Below are 13,897 nucleotides of genomic sequence, written 5' to 3'. Positions count from 1 at the left end.
ACGCATAGGTTGCTCGGATGGAGGAGATCAGTTATCGTCAGAGATCCAGATATTTGTGGCTGAAAGATGGGGATCACGATACCAAATTTTTTCATCGAATGACAAATGCTCATCGGCGGGCAAATCAGATAGGGAAAGTGCGAGTGAATGGTGTGTTCTCCTCAGAGGGGGAGGTTAAGGCTGGTATAGTGGGTTTTTATCACAATCTTTTTCGGGATGAGGGGGAGGTGTGGAGGTCGATGTTGGATGGTGTTGGATTTGATTCTATATCACAGGTGGATGGCTTGGTGCTGGAGAGTCCATTTACTGAGGAGGAGGTGTTGGGTGCATTGGGGTATGCCTGGTGATAAGGCACCAGGGCTAGATAGTTTTTTTATTGCTTTCTTACAGCATTGTTGGGGGGTGGTGAAGGGGGAGGTGATGGCTACGTTTGAGAAATTTTATCACACGGGGCAGTTTGAGAAGAGTCTCAATGCCACTTTCCTAGTTTTGATCCCTAAGAAGGGAGGGGTGGAGGATATTCGAGATTTCTGGCTGATTAGTCTGTTAGGCAGTGTTTATAAGTTATTGGCTAAAGTCCTGGCTAATAGACTTCAGGCAGTTTTGGAGGGGGTGGTGTTAGAGTTGTAGAATGCTTTTGTGGGTGGTCGTCAGATTCTGGATGCTGTGATGGTGGCCAATGAGTGTGTGGATTCACGGCTTCGTCAAAAGAAAGGGGTATCATTTGCAAACTGGATATTGAGAAGGCATATGATAATGTCAATTGGAAGTTTTTGTTGTATGTGTTGGAGAGAATGGGCTTTGGGGAAAGGTGGAGGTCATGGATGTAGTTTTGAATTTCCACTGTGCAGATGTCAGTCTTGGTGAATGAGACGCCGATAGGTTTCTTTTAGACTTGGAGAGGTTTACGGCAAGGTGATCTTTTGTCTCCGTTATTGTTCATTCTAGTTATGGAGGCCCTGAGTTGTCTTATATCCAGAGCGGTCCAAGGTGGATTGTTATCAGGGTTTGAGGTGGGGAGCGGGTTTGCCTCTTTGCTGGTTTCTCATCTTTTCTATGCTGATGATGCGTTGATTTTCTGTGAGGCAGATGCGGATCAGATTGGTTATTTGCGATGTGTGTTGTTGTGTCTTGAGGCAGTGTCGGGGCTTCGGGTTAACTTGGCAAAGTTAGAATTGATTCCGGTGGGTGAGGTGGAGCATGTTCCAGTGTTGGCAGCTGTTTTGGGGTGCAAGATGACCATGTTGCCAGTTTCCTATTTGGGTCTTCCATTGGGGGCTTCTTTTAAGCCTAAGGTATGAGATGGGGTGGCGGATCGTGTCCAAAGGCAGTTGGTGAGGTGGAAGCGTCAGTACTTGTCCAAAGGAGGGCGGCTCACTTTGATCAAAAGTGTCCTCTCTAGTATTCCAACGTACTTCATGTCTGTGCATGTAATTCCAGCAGGGGTGGCTACGAGGTTGGAGAAGTTACAAAAGGATTTCTTGTGGAATGGTGGAGGGGGGGCTTTCATTATCATTTGGTGTCTTGGGAGAGGATTTGTACTCCAAAGGAGGAGGAGGAGGAGGAGGAGGAGGAGAAGGGGGGAGGGGGGGCTAGGGATGAGGCGGTTGGTGGTGTTCTATCGTGCTCTTTTGGGGAAGTGGTTGTAGCGGTTTGCGATGGAAAGGGAGCGTTTGTGAAGGAGGTTGGTGTTGGCCAAGTATGGGATGGATAGAGTGGGGTGGTGTTCAAACAGGGTGTGCCAATCCTATGGTTGTAGTCTGTGGAAGGGGATTTGGTTGGGGAGAACGGCCTTTTGGGATAGGGTTCGATTCAAAGTGGTGGTGGGGATCACGTTCGCTTTTGGGTAGATAGGTGGTGTGGTGAGTTGTCTCTGGCGGCCATGTTTACATTGATTTTTGCTATTACAGTTGATGTGGAGGAGTTGGTCGCTTCGGTTCGAGTGCGGCAAGGGCAGTCATACACACGGAATCTTCGTCTTCGTCGCAATGTGTAAGATTGGGAGTTGGACCAAATGGTGGGTTTGTTGGGTTTTTTTGTATTTGGAGGGGATGGCGAGAATACGTTATTATGGGAGGATCCGAGGGTTAAAGGGGTTTTTTCGGTGTCGTCGTTTTATAGGCTGCTTGAGGGGGGTGGAGTTGGGGTGTTTCCTTGGAAGAACATTTGGGCGGTGGGATCACCGTCTAAGGTTGCTTTCTTTATTTGGATAGTTGCTTTGAACCGCATTCTGACCATTGATAACTTAATTCGGCGGCGGCACGTGTTGGTTGATTGGTGTTGTATGCGTTGTAGGGATGTGGAGACAGTGGATCATTTGCTTGTTCATTGCCCGGTTGTGTCTTGGCTTTGGAATATGATTGTTGCTTTATTTGGTTTGGTTTGGTTTGGGTGCAGCCAGGGTCTGTGCTGGGGATTCTACAAAGTTGCGGTGGGGCTAGGGTGGGCAGGAGGCGTCGGAAGGCTTGGGCACTTGCTTCTCGTTATTTGTTTTGGTTGATTTGGTTAGAGTGTAATAGGCGGGTTTTTCAGATTTGAGTCATTCGGCTTTTTGGTTAGAAAGTCGATTACTCTTGGTCATGTAGAGTTGGGTGAAGGGTTTGGTGGATCCCGATATTTTGACTTTTGTTAATTTGGTGGAAGATTTGTTTAGTTAGTTTTGTGCCCATTGTGGGGTGTGGGTTTTGCTCTTGTATTTTTTGCATCGCCTTGATGCTTTTTTAATAAAGTTTGATTATTTATCAAAAAAAAAAAAAAAAAAAATTCAGAATTTAACTACCTGGTGTTTATTAAAGACGTGGTGTTTGCCACTTTACGAACTAAAAATTATATTGGATACCAGGCTTTTCAATGTGAAAAATAAAAAAACTAGCTAGGTCCAAAATCAATGGTACTTGTATAAGTTGTATGGTAAACAAAATTTTGGATTTCTTCTCCAATTTTTTCATAACGGAATATTCTATGCTTCATTATTTTGGCAAGGATACTGTCGACTTGGAAATATTTCAATAATTTTTTTTCCCCCCCCATATTTCATGCCTGTGTTTCATAATCATACGAGGTGTTTACCTTACATTTATTATCTTCTGAAAATCATGGGGGAGGGTGGAGTAAAAATTAGGACAAAAAAATAGTTTGTAGAAATGTGAACACAACAAATTATGTGAATAAATATAAAAGAAAAAATTAAGTTAGAAAGACAACTTAGGTTAGATCTTGAGTATCATTTTCTCCGTGGTATGCTTTAGTCAAATATAATTCGACTTCGATAAAAAAAAAAAAAGAAAAAAAAAAAGAAAAAAAAAAAGAGAGAAGAATATCCGTTGCACAACTTTCTTGATGTTATGTGTTTAGTATTCTAAGGGGTAATTGTGTCCTTTGGACAACTTTAGTCTAAATACTTGGGGAGCTTCTATTTTTACACCACACAAATGCTTAGTACACACTGCATTCTTAGTTCTTTTTTTGAACAACACTTTCTTAGTTCACACCACATATATTTTGAATTGTTTGATATTCTCCTAGATCACACCATCAATTTTTGAAAAAAATCCAAAATACCCTCATCTTCTCAACTCTCCAATCCTAACCTAAATCCATCCCTAACCCAAACTTCCACCACTGGTGGCTGCCTCCCCTCCCACCACCGCTGGGGCAGCCACTGCCGCTGCCGCCTTTCCCAACCTTCTTTTTCTTCTTCTCCAACGATGCTTATCATAGGAATGGCAATGGATAAGCTTCATGGAGACCAGACCTGAATACAGGGGGTTTCCTCGTTTCTTTTCTTCCCTTCAGGGCGGGTAGATGGTATTGTTTAAATGTCCATCGGGGATGGGTAGGGAATGGGTACCCGCCCATTTTCTCATATGTTTTGACTACCCTGTTTAGAATGTAGATTCTAGAAGAACTCTCTATCAATCTACGCTTCTCACTTGTCAATTCAATCTCACACTCGATTACATAGGTATTTATATATATATAGTCTTTACACTCGATCATAGAATTGAGGTATTAAATTTGATTAAGAAATCATAAAAACATCATAGTTTAGCATGAGTTCAATCCAATCGATAACATATTTAGTTTCATTAATTTAATTTAATCAATTCAAACACTACTTTGTAACAAATACACAGTAACACACATAAACATACATCCATAAAAATATATATATATACATATATATATATATATATAGAGAGAGAGAGAGAGAGAGAGAGAGAGAGAGAGAGAGTTGACCTCTAGGTTGAATCGTTGGACGATGCTTCGGTTCTCCGACTCGCCTTTGCAATGTGCCAGACAAACAGTTACAGAGACTACATTTTGAGAGAGAGAGAGAGAGAGATTTATGTGTATGTATATGCGTGAGAATGTATATGTATGTATGTAAATGTATAGAAGAAAGGCCAGGATAGATAGGTGAGGATTGAGTTGAGAAATGAAGAATCCCAAAGTACCAAAAAAAAAAAAAAAAAAAAAAAATTATGAAAGGGGAATGGGGATGGGGAATTAATATTTGTCCCGTTGCCTCCCATTGCCATCCCTACTCATCACTCCTTGCTTGCCCATCCACATCACCACCAGCTTCCTCGTTCCTTTTCCACCTCGACTTCGCCCCACAGCCATCTCCAGCCACACAAACTCTCTCTCTCTCTCTCTCTCTCTCTCTCTTGTGCGCAATCGCGATCTTCTCTCTACGTCGTGCAATGGCGGTGGTGCGATGGTTGTAAAGGTTGGTGCGGGTGGATGAGGGCAGAGGAGGGTTGAGAGGGATGACCGGGAGTTACGAGGTAATGGTGGTGGCTGCAGCTGTGGCGATAGCGGTGGGGAGAAGGCTCATGGTGGACGACGGCTGAGCCATAAGTTGAAAGTTCATTGTTCTGGAGCGACGAGACTTACGGGACGCTTGGCATTTGAGCCAATGCGTGAATGCCGAAGTTAGGGAGTAGCTAGCGAAATAGCAATGGCTATGGTCGGCGGGGTCTGGTGTAGCGTGTGTACTTAGAATTTCGTTTAAGGGGCATAAATGTAATAGAAAAAATTAGAAAGATGCTGTGTACTAAGCTGGATGGTGGTGTGCAAATAGAAGCTCCCACATGTGTTTATGAGACGAAACCCTAATTTTGGGGTCTCTCTCAATAGCCATTTATTGTTTCTTCTTTTTCTTTCCTTCATCTCTCGTAGTGTATCATTGTTTACTCGGCACCAAAGCTTATCTTTTTGAAATTGTAAGAAAATATGGTTCTTTGTTTTTTCTTCATCAATGTGTAAAACTAGTCAGTTTGAATATGAGAGGAGAACCCACATGTAATTTTTCCATTTTTTTAAAATTCATCTGATATATATATATATTCTGTTTTCCTTTGTTTTTTGAAAAATGGTTGATCTTTTAGCTTAATTTTTATTGGTCTAGATTTTGCTCGAACCAATGCATGCAACAACATTGGTAGGTGCCAATTAGGGCTTCTTGAGTATTGCCTAGATCTGTTTTTCGTGTTTTGGATGATATTTGGACTCCTACACTTGGTTCTGTTCTGTTTTTTTTTTTTTTTTTGGGTGCTGTTTTTCAGTAAGTTTCTTTAGTTGCAAGCCTATTCATGGTGTTTATGATTCAATAAGCTTTTTTTGTTCATTACGTCTGCGTTTGTGAACATTCCTTGAGGTTTGTTTGTTTTATGAGTGCTTTTGGATCAGTTGGGTAGTAGTCTGTTGTTATTCTGTGGACACGGCAGAAGGTTGTAAGGTCCCCAAGGGTAGTGAGGAGAGTGGGTTCAGCTGTGTTGCGACTCTTGGTTAGAGTCTGTCTCTTCAAAACAAGTGTGGGTAAATTTGCAAAGCCCTAGTCGGCACTTAGATGAGGGATTCCAAGCATTGGTTCGACCAAAACTAGTCTTATCATAGATTCAAAACATATACCCATTGTTTTTGGGGAAAAAAAAAAAAAATCAGGAAAATGTATTAAATGAAAAAGAAAAAATTTCGAAAAATTACTAGTTTGAGATCTCTTTTCCAACAATACAAATAGAGAGGAGCTCTAATACCAAGTTAAAAGTCATATATAGTAAGAGAGAAGGATGGGAGGGAAAAAAAATAGAATAGAGAATTCCCAAAAAATTAGGGAGAATTCCCAAAAAATTAGGGTTCACTCCCATAATCACTTTATTTATATTAAAAAGGTCCAAAATACATAATTACCCCTAAACACAAAACACTTAATAGTTTGTGATGCTTGTGAGCTTGCTAAGCATAAACATTCTTATTATCATTCGGTTAATAAAAATGAAGTCCTTTTCATTTATGCTTATTCATACTAATGTGCGGGACCCTTCTCCTGTTATTTCTCTTTCTGGTTATCGTTGGTTTGTTACCTCTATTGATTGTTATTCTACTGTTATTTGGGTTTATTTATTTCGTGCTAAAACTGAGGTATTTTTTTTCTTGCTTTACAACTTTTTATAAAATGGAGTTAAACTCTCGAACCGACTGGGGTTGCTAAAGGAAAAAAGGCCATCTTCTTGAGGTTGCTCAAATGTTCCTATGTCTTTTTGGGGAGATGTTCTTAGTGCACGTTATCTCATTAACAATATGCCCTCTAGAGTTCTTTAGTTTATAATTCTTCTTGAGTTTCCTCTCCTGACTTGTACGAATCCTATTCCTCCCATGGTTTTTGGGTGTATTTGTTTTGTCCATATTCAGGAAACATGTTTATGGAAAACTTGACTCTTAAGGCTTTTTGAAGTATGTCTCTTTATTGGGTATTCTGCTTCTCAAATGGGATGAGTGCTATGATCGTCAATATCGCAAAGCGTATGTTAGTATGGATGCCACATTTTGTGAATTTGAACCCGTATTTCTTTTATCTCAATGATTTCTTCATGGGGAGTCATACAAAGGGTGAGATGTCATTCGTTTGTATCCTACTTGGAGGGCTGTTATTTGCGTGGACTGGGAAGAAGTGATGTGTTGAAGGGAGCTTCAGCCTAACTTTGGTAAGCAATTGGATTTTGGATCTCAAAACCTATTACCAATGTTAGAAAGAGCAACCTCTAATGTGCCACCAAGCTAATTGTCATCCTCGATACTAGTTTCACCAGTTTTAGATCCTCTCATTGACTCTTCTACTAATGAATCTCCTATTATTACTTATGTTAGAGATGATCGAGGTGATGGTGATTTTGACCTTCCTATTGCTCTTACAACGGAAGCTAGGATTTGTACTCAACACCCTATATCTAAATTTGTTTCCTATGATTTATTGTCGCCTTGATATCGTGCATGAGTTTCGTCTCTATTCTCCCGTGTGTAGTCCACAAGGTTGGAAAGAAGTTGTCAATTATCTTAAATGGAAACAGGCTATAGTAGAGGAGATGAAAGATTTGAGCAATAATGACACCTAGGAGTTGGTTTCTCTTCCTGATGGAAAAAGACTAGTAGGCAATAAGGTGGTGTTTACCATCAAACAAAAGGGGGGAAATTGAGAGATACAAGGTAAGGCTTGTTGCTAAAGGGTTTATTCAGACCAATGCCATTGACTAGTAGGAGTCATTTAGATTGGCCACTACCTATGAAGTACGAGAGTACTTCAAAAATAATGTTGTACTGGGTATTTACTAAGTCCTGGTACATGTACCAATAGGGCTACATGTGTACCACCAGGTACTTGAAATACGTACTGAGTACAATTTATACGTTCTTTGGCAGTTGGGTACATGATGGGTATCGGAGGTACACGAAGCTATTAGACATTGGTGGAGATACGTTTAATTTATTAGAGAGTTTTGATTTACTCGAACGTGCAAATCTGTTGCTTGATGTGCTAGAGATGAAATATGTATTATTCAATATGAAGTTGATGGAAGTGAAAATTGAAATTTCAAGTTTTCCAATTTTGCTTAGCTTGCTTTTGGAATGAAAATTTATTTTGTAATTTGTCCTATTTAATGGCATTGAAATACCTTATGGAATTTGCTTTGGTATTGATATTGTTGAACTATGATTTCTTCTTTGGTTTTGTAATTTTTCCTTTTAGTTTTGGTATTGAACTTTAATTTGTAGATTAAATCTCAGAACTATAAAATATATAAAAATAAAAAATTTATTGACGTAGCTCCAGTCGTACTCGTACCCTATGTTTTTAGGCCTTATCTATTGGCGTATCTGTACCAGTATCTCTACCCAGACCCATGCCTCATAGGCCACTACAATAACTAGGTGTCAAGACTATGCCTTCAGGATTCACATCTCTGTCCATTGCTGGAAATGTTTGTAGGTTGAAAAAGGCTCTTTATGGGTTAAAACTGTCTCCCAGAATTTGGTTTGACAGATTTCTTAGAGCTATGTTGACATTTGGATACAAGCAGAGCAATGCAGATTTCTCATTGTATGTGGATGACAGTAGTAATTGGTAATAACTTGGAGGAAATAACTCAACTCAAGGTTAGCTGAGGAGTTTGAGATCAAAGATCTTGTTTCTTTGAAGTACTTTTTCGGGATTGAATTTGATGGATCAAATAAGAGCATCTTTATTTGCAGAGAAAATACATTCTTGATCTTTTTGATGATACATGCTTGTTGGGTTGTAGAGCAGTAGATTTAACAGTTGATACTAATCATCGTCTTAGCAGTGTTGTTGGTGATCTTGTAGACAATGACATGTACTAAAGGCCTGTGGGGAGAATTAATTATATATACCCGTCACATACTCGTCCAAACATTCTATCTGAAATGGGAGTTAGTCAGTTTATTCAGGATCCTTGTTTAGTGTATCTAGATGCAATATATCGCATTTGAGGTATCTCAAGTCAGCTTCTAGGAAAAGGATTTTGTTCTATAACCATGATCACTTGAGATTTTAGGCATTTACCGATGCGGATTGGGCAAGTTAAATTGATAACCCGACAATCTACTTCTGGCTACCCTACCTTTGTAGGGAAAATTTGGTTACTTGGTATTGCAAGAAGTGGACAATAGTAGCTACATCAAGTGCAAAGGCATTATGTTTAGGGCTATAAATCACGGCACTTGTAAGCTTATATGCTCCAATTCTTACTAGAAAATTAGGTGTCTATGGTGGTGAGCCTGTGAAGTTATATTATGATAACAAAGCTTCTATTCAATCCAAAAAAAGAAAAAAAGCCGCTGTTATGTTGCTTATAATCCAATCCAAAATAATAGAACTAAGCACGTTGAGATTGACAGACATTTCATCAAGGAGTACCTGAAAAAAGGATTGATTTGTACGTCTTTTGTGAAATCAGAAGATCAATTGACTGATGTTTTCATTAAAGGTTGTAGTAGGATTTTCCACCCTATTATTTGCAAATTGAGTATGAGAGATATATTTACACCAATTTGAGGAGGAGGGTTAGATGTTATGTGTTTAGTAGTCAAAAGGGTTAATTGCATATTTTGGACAACTTTAACATTAATACTTGTGTTTATTAGAGGAAAGCCTAATTTTGAGGTTTCTCTCAATAGCTGTATATTGCTTCTTCTTCTGTCCTCCATTTCTCACAGTGTATGAATTTCAACTGGAGCAAAGAAATGAGATAATACTACATGGATGAAAACTGTAAATGAATTTGAGAATGAGAGATAGATATTTTGTTGTATTGTGGTAACAGTTAAGAATGGAATGAATGAGAGAAATTGATAGTTAAGTGTGTGACGTACAACAAATACAACTACAATTTCATCCCTGAATAACTTGCTCAATTCTAATGGCAAAGGTTGATTATTTCTCTCATTATGAAGGTTGTGTAACTATGCCTCGCTGGACAATAATTGTCCAGTCTGATGTAATTATTCTCATATTTGTAATTAATCTCTTACGGATTGAAAAATTAGGAAAATCGTGCACAATTTTAATAGCTTGCTGCAAAAAGGAATGGGCATTTGTATTTCTTACCATGGATTCAAAGAAGATAGAATTTCTTCATAAAGAATTCAACAAGTTGAAAATATATTCAAGAGATATTTGAAATAGTATACAGTATAATACCAATATGACGTGGCATATGAAATGTAAAAAGAATGAAGCTCCGACGTTGGCACTCCATGTTTGGCTTTAACAATATATATATATTTTTTTGACAATTGGCTTTAACACTGCTTTTGTGCATATGTGTTTAATATTATCAGAAAAGAAATATCTTCATAATACCCATTTGAATGGGTTAAATTAAAGGTCCGTATTGTGAGAAACAGGCCTATAATAATAAAAATAAATTAATAATAATAACAGCACGTTTGTAGGAAGTGTAGGTACTTGGCATTTTTGTGGAACCTAGTACTCTCATTTGTTCTGATCATGTGTATCTTCATTTGAATCAGACAATAGCAGAGGACCCAGATGATGCTGTACAATGGCACCAACTTGGCCTTCATAGTCTTTGTACTGGACAATTCAAAACATCACAAAAGTACCTCAAGGCTGCGGTTGCCCATTTAAAGGATTGCAGCTGTGCATGGTCAAATCTTGGTAGCTATAACTCGCTTACTATTTTTTGACATATTTTCATTTTTTTGTTGGTTAAATTCTTGATATCTTTCCTTTTCTCTTGTCTTGCAACTTAGGTTCTCTTTGCTTGAATATTGCTTTATGGTTTAATGTTATCGATTTGCATCATCACTAGGTATCTCACTGCAACTATCAGTGGAGTCATCACATGCCGAAGAAGTATATAAGCGGGCTTTGTCATTGGCAACAGCTGAACAGGCGCACACAATATTTTCCAACCTTGGAAATCTCTACCGGCAGCAAAAGAAATATGAATGTGCCAGGGCAATGTTTACCAAGTCTCTTGAATTGCAGCCTGGCTATGCTCCTGCATATAACAACCTGGGCCTTGTATTTGTAGCTGAGGGTAGATGGGAGGAAGCAAAGTATTGCTTCAACAAGGCTCTCGAGGCGGATTCACTCTTGGATGCTGCCAAGTCCAACATGATTAAAGCAGTGGCCATGTGTAGAGTGGTGTAGCATCTTGCGCTCATGTCATTTCTCCAAACAAATGTTGGTGCTCATTTATCTGGATATTTGGGTTGTAAAATTAGGGTTACACCTGCTCTGGTGCCTGCTTGTTATATTATATATCATAGGGAAAAGGTGTATTACAATTGTAAAATTGTACATAAATTATTTCTATGGTAAGTCAAGAATCACATCCTTCTGTTTCTGTCTACTTACATGGTTAATCTCCACGCTCACCTGCCCAAAAGCTCCACGACAACAAATGGTTTGATTAACTTCCAATAGTTTTGACGACGGGACCAGCCATTTCTGGTTGGTTGCCTTCTTTCCCAGCTTAAGGCCTCCTGCCCAGAATATAACTCCGGCCAGCCATACTGTGGGTGGTGCATTGCAATACAACATATACTCACTCCAGTTCATCAGACAGAATGCTTAGCAAGTGATCCATCAGGAGAGAAAAGTCATATGGTGAGAGAGAGAGAGAGAGAGGGAAGTGATATGCTTAGCCATTCTTTTTTGAATTTTTTCTATTCCGATTGCTCTGCAAGTGATAGCTGGTCTGGTCTGGTCTGCCATGAATTGATCTACTCAAATTCTTAACAAAACTCATACAAAGCCATCCTAAATTATGTAAATTCATCATTATACATAGAAATATGATTAATCTTCTATTCATTTGCATTTTAACTTCAAGATTATTTCAAAATCATCAAGAACTCAACTTTTCTTTTTCATAGAACCTAATTGAATAGTTCAAAATTTCTTAAAAATTAATTATATCAAGGTTTTCAAATTCAGACCCAATTTAATGAAATCTTAAAATTATTTTCCGTGATTTATGATTCTAATTTACCTTCGTTTCTTTCTTCAAAACATGAAATTAAATTTCAAACTTTTCTCTTTCTTTTCAAAACCTAAAATTGAAGTTGTAAAATTTCTAAAAACATATGTGCATGTATGTTATTAAAATCATAAGTAATTATATGTTCCAAAATCAAATTATAATTAAATCCCCAATTTAATTCTTAATTTGTCCTAACTTAGATTTATCAATTTTTCTTCATGTACAACCCAAAACATAGATTATGATCATAAAGGTTCTAAATATGTTTAAATTGAATAAAATAAAACTCTTAAATTACATTTACATGCATGAATTAAGGACCCAAAATCAAACCAATTCCTAATTTTCAACACAAAATCAAAACCTTAATTCCTTAATTTTTTTAAACCTAACTCAATTTCTTCATCTTTTTTCTAATTTCTTTCTAATTACACGAAACTAAACCCAGTTATTTCTTTATTTTAATTATTAGATAATTAATCTAGAAGAATCAAGTTTGACTTTCTTACCTAAAATCTTGAATTTGATGAATTCCTCTTCAATTCGTCACTTTCCCTAGTTTTCCCTCCTTGGTTCTTCTTCAAAGTCCTTCCAGCACAAAAACAATTGATGAACCCCTCTCTCTCTCTCTCCTAATTGTTCTTCTTTGAATGACTCCAACAAAATATAATAACGAAGCTCCCTTTCTCTCCTCAGCAAACTGAATGAGTTTTTCCCTAGTCATTTTCCTAGACTTCTTCGATTCCCAAGAACAAATGAATACACACCCCCTTCTCAATAACTCAAGAAAAGTCCACAACTTTCTCAAATTTTTTTGTTTTTTTTTTGGGGGGGGGGGGGGGGCATCTTTTATATTTCTTTGAGTAGGATTAGCTTAACTTATTAATTATACATTAACTTAATTAATCAAATCTTATGGTTAATTAACCATGTTTAATCTTTAATTAAATTAATCTAATTAATCACAATTAACCCTTAATTTGATTATTCTCAATTCTTACCAATTCCATTTAATTTTTAATTAAACTCCCAAAAGATTTTACACATCATCCCAAACCTATTAAGCTTCTAATTAATTAAGGGTTCTAAATTAGATAGACATTCAATTTCTGATTCAAAACAAAATCTCTATTAATTTAATTTCTTCTATTAACTCATTAATCTTGATTCAATTTAATTAATTAAGTTTAATTCTTCACTACCTAATTAATCTCAATTAAGTTAAATTAATCTCGTCTAATTTCCATTAATTTGATTGATAAATTTCTAAAATATTATGAACATCAAAGTAAAGTTATTAAGTTCTTCAATTAAATTTTCTAAGATGCCTAAATATTTCAATGTCAAGTTTGAAATTATCCTCTAACTCAATTTTATTTATTAAAAATTTAATACAAATGCTTTTTAAAAATTGATCCAATTTGTTTAAGTCTCGTAATTTTAATCGCATATGTTTCTTGGGGAATTTTTTTTAAGGTCACTGGTATTAAGATTTTACAGCATAATAATGTCTAAGGTCTCTCAAGTTGATCTAGAGAAAATTGGTCCAGAGAAAATTAATCCATAGAAAATTAGTCCAGAGAAAATTGATCCAGAGAAAATTCACGTCACAAAGAAATTTCCCATTGTAAAATTCTCTGGACACATCACAGAGAAGTTTCAAAACAATATTTTAGGCAGTCAGTTGGAACTATCAAGTGCACATTGGTTGAAATACTAGTGACGTAGTTTGGTTGGAGACTCCAACAACTACAATCAAAGATCAACAGGTTACATCCTCACAAGAGATAACTACTGTGGAGCATGTTCAAGAAGATATGTTTGTGTACATATATAGTCTGCAAATGGTATGAAAGATGAAGCCTATTATCATACCCCACCAATATCAGGTCCACCACGTTTGCTACTAATAGTATCTATCTCATTAATGAAAATGATAGAAGGTGCAAATGATCTGGATTATCTGTGTTTTAACCAAATTTCTCTAGAATTCTGAATTTCTCAGAGAAATTCAGAATTTCTCTGGATTCTCTGTCTGTGTTTTAACCAAATTTCTCTAGACTTCAGAATTTTTCTCCAGAGAA

The 13,897-nt window shown here is 37.2% G+C and overlaps 1 protein-coding gene across 4 annotated transcripts in view; it reads left to right on the top strand.

Moving 5' to 3' along the window:
- The window catches only part of LOC114285271 (tetratricopeptide repeat (TPR)-containing protein), a 46,903-nt gene extending 35,723 nt beyond the window's left edge, over window positions 1-11,180 (top strand). For all 4 annotated transcript variants that reach the window (XM_082909070.1, XM_082909072.1, XM_082909071.1 and 1 more), the window contains 2 exons: window positions 10,333-10,480; window positions 10,635-11,180. In XM_082909070.1, coding sequence (XP_082765196.1) covers window positions 10,333-10,480; window positions 10,635-10,978 — 492 coding nt within the window. In that variant the 3' untranslated portion in view covers window positions 10,979-11,180. The remainder of the gene's footprint in view (window positions 1-10,332; window positions 10,481-10,634) is intronic.
- The last annotated feature ends 2,717 nt before the right edge of the window (window positions 11,181-13,897 follow it).

The sequence above is a fragment of the Camellia sinensis genome, chromosome 15 (genome assembly GCF_055761805.1).
Source record: "Camellia sinensis isolate YWXY chromosome 15, ASM5576180v1, whole genome shotgun sequence".
Taxonomy (NCBI): Eukaryota; Viridiplantae; Streptophyta; class Magnoliopsida; order Ericales; family Theaceae; genus Camellia; species Camellia sinensis.
The sequence above is the reverse complement of the archived record's forward strand: the minus strand, read 5'-3'. Positions and strand labels throughout refer to the sequence as shown.